General features: G+C 40.4%; 2 protein-coding genes across 4 annotated transcripts in view; both read right to left on the bottom strand.

Moving 5' to 3' along the window:
* Positions 1–3,237, bottom strand: part of fam49a (family with sequence similarity 49 member A) — a 46,945-nt gene that overhangs the window by 16,322 nt on the left and 27,386 nt on the right. The gene's annotated exons all lie outside the window — the stretch shown is intronic.
* The window catches only part of LOC116706698 (basic proline-rich protein-like), a 17,587-nt gene continuing 17,109 nt past the window's right edge, over positions 2,760–3,237 (bottom strand). Inside the window, 1 exon segment of the mRNA XM_032543638.1 lies at positions 2,760–2,788. Coding sequence (XP_032399529.1) covers positions 2,760–2,788 — 29 coding nt within the window.

Raw genomic sequence — 3,237 nt, 5'->3', positions numbered from 1 at the left:
TAAATCCTTTCTGGAGAATATTTATCAAAAATCTCATTGTGTAAATAACATTTTGCCAAAGCACCAATAGTTAGCCATGCAATATGGTCGCAATATCGACATCGCGGTATTTGGTCAAGAACATTGTGATATTTGATTTTCTCTATATCGCCCTGCCCTAGTTTCAGCCTCAAAAAATGTCCTGTCATAGTTAACATTACTAGCAGTTTAGTGCATGATTTTGCTGTGTGGACTAGCCAGACCCTCTACAGCAGCGTTGTGGAGGAAGGTCTGGCGAGGCAAGACTACCTAAAAGTTGACTTCATTTGGCACTTATGTCATGTAATTCTGTGAAATACAATGGTTTAGCAGTGATGTGTCCAGAATGGGACTACAGTTGCAGACTCAAGTCTTCCAATGGGATCTCCAGTGCAAGACATCCGCAGGTTGAACCCATGTTGAGTAAACCTGCATCATCATACATACAGTACATCTTGTTCATGCAAAGGGTCATAAACACGGTTACCCAAGGTGGTTACTAGTGCAATGGATAAGCGTTTTCTTGACTGAAAAACTAAATATTTTTCACCTGCCGAGCTTTACAGAAGCATAAGCTGCACTCTGTCATGGCTTACCCGTCTCTACGAGTCAGTCTCATTACTACACAGGGAAGGAAAAACTACGCAGGGAATTTTCTTGTCTGCTTGGTTCCTCTTTAACAGCCACTTATCTCTATGTCCTGGACCGAAAGTGTGGAAACTTTGATATTCCTCTTTCCCATAGTATTTACGATTAGATGACGTGGGTTCAAATAAAAGGGGAATAGCACATAGTATTAATAATAGTATACCACGTAAATTTTGTGAAGAATGTGCTGAGGGTGCACACCACAATCCAATTACAAATCTGAGACAAAAAGAGATGTCTCTTTGTAATAATGCCTTTTATAAGAAGCTCCCAATTTAAAAAAAAGAAAAACAAAAAGAAACCCTGGAACAAGCATGACCAAATCCATTTTTGTGCGACCGGGGAACATTATATTCTGTCAGTCAGCGTGTTGGTCCTGATCGGCGACCTGCCTTTAGTTTACAATAATGGTTGTTCTCAGTGACACAAACTGACAGAGACACTGTCCTCATTTAACCTCAATTGAAACACTCCACTTGCTTCTTAAAGAAATGGGCGTGTGAACCCGTGCAGCAGTCTCAAGGCTGTATGTGCTGTATAATTAAAGCAAACTCCGAGCCCCAAAATGAGTTCCACGTTTAGATTGCCTCCCCTGCTGTCTGAAACCACCTCTGTTCAGAGAGACATCATGCTCAGAGCAGACACAAAGCAAATGAATGGGATTCAGCATGTTATATTACAAGGTTTAACATTTGTCTCGTATGTGGAAAGTGGAAAAAGAAGAAGTTTGAGAAGTATAATTATCAGATGTAAATAGCACTTCCACGTCTATTATCACATTGTCTGTGCAATTAACCTATCACCAACAACACGGACAGAGAAGCATGAACAAATGCCGAACAGTAGCATTTATTTCAAATCAGTGAGATTCCTTTTTAATGCAAGATCTTGATTAAAAAGGTACCCTGTGGAGTTTTTGACTGCTGGTATCACACAATACGTCGTTTTATGAATGGGTGCTCGTTTGTGAAAAGAAAGCACTATGAGTGTGTGTAGTTCACATCCTGCCGTTGGTTTCACACTGTTCCGCCCATCAACAGCTGGTAGCGATAACGCAGAGCAAAGCAGCAACCCGCAAAACAAAGGCGGTACAGAAGAAGAAGACTGCAAATTAACCAACACAGATGAGAAACAAATCACGATTCAGGCGATTATTAGCCGTGCAAATGCGTAATGAGGAGGGAGAAGTTATCTCCGTGTCTGTCTGCTGGGCCTGTACACAGTACGTTTTAGTGAGTAACACTGAAGGTAAATAGGATTTTTGTTTGTTCACAAACAGGGCACAATTGATGAATATATTTTTTGCAAAAGACAAAGCAGGGCAAAAATTGTCATGCCGACGGAAAATAAATACAGCTGTTCTCTTAAAGCTTTAGTGCGTAGTTTCTGTCGCCCTCATGAGCAATTCTAAGTAATGACAACAACAGTGTTGGTGCATCCACATGACACAAGCCTTCGGTGATGGCACACCACGCCCCACCATTTCTTCACACAGTTGCTAGTAGCCAAGGAGGAAAGCAAGGATTAAAAATACGTTATGGGCTCTTTAGAAGAAGTATTTATCTTTGCTTTGTTTCTGTGCACAGAAGTTGCCGGACTACACCATTTTTTTTAAAAATAGCCCTCTGAGAAAGAGAAAGAGAGAGAGAGAGAGACAGAGTGTTGTGTGCAGCTGATAGTCTCAATTAGCTTTGTAGCAACTCATATGGCGACGGCTTGAATATGACTGAAGTTCATTAATTTAGAATAACTGTGCTTTATAGCTTTGAAAGCACGTGCAATTCTTTTTTTTAACCCACCTGGACCACTTTGCCTTCTTAATGCTTCATTAATTATGCTCATGTTCCAATCATTTAAATTTACCAGTATGACAAGGCATTTGTAGTCCACAGCCCTTTTGGATTACATAAACGAGCTTTACTCCCAGAGTTAGATTCATGTCCTCAAGAAAAGCTTGTGCAATTTTATCAGTAGTCTCATCAGATACACTTCATGAAAATTGCTTGAATATTGCTTAAAGTCACAGTCTTTTCACTTAGTAGACATTAAGACATTTAAAGGGGAACTATGCCCTATTCGTTACCTACAGCTACCTAAGCTGTAGGGGAGCTCTTAAAGAAACCTGCAAGCAAAAAGCAAGAAAACAGCAAAGAAATTGCCAAAACTGCATAGCTTCCCTTTAAAAAATACAATGATCTATAATACAAGCAATCTAACAGTCTTTTCAATTGGCAACTGTTAGTGCAAACTTGCACCAAACTTAAGCAGTGGGATCTTCTGATGTAAAAAGTTTGGGAACCCCTTCCCCCTGCTCATATCTGAGAAATAGCAACTTAAGTTTCAGTGTTTCTCTTTAACAATCCTGAGGACAAACAGTTCCACTGCCTCGGAGAGAGAAAGTTTAATACAACAAGTGTAGGCTAATCCCTGCTGTAATTATCTTAACCACAGCATTGTTACTGGGCTGATGTGCCTCAGTGGCAGCTTAGACTGTGGTCTTAGTGAAACAGGACTGCCTGTTGTAGCCTGCTAACTGGTTAAGTGTGTGTGTGTGTGTGTGTGTGTGTGTGT

Source organism: Etheostoma spectabile, chromosome 18 (genome assembly GCF_008692095.1).
Source record: "Etheostoma spectabile isolate EspeVRDwgs_2016 chromosome 18, UIUC_Espe_1.0, whole genome shotgun sequence".
In the NCBI taxonomy this organism is placed as follows: Eukaryota; Metazoa; Chordata; class Actinopteri; order Perciformes; family Percidae; genus Etheostoma; species Etheostoma spectabile.
This window is presented reverse-complemented; position numbering and strand designations above follow the sequence as displayed.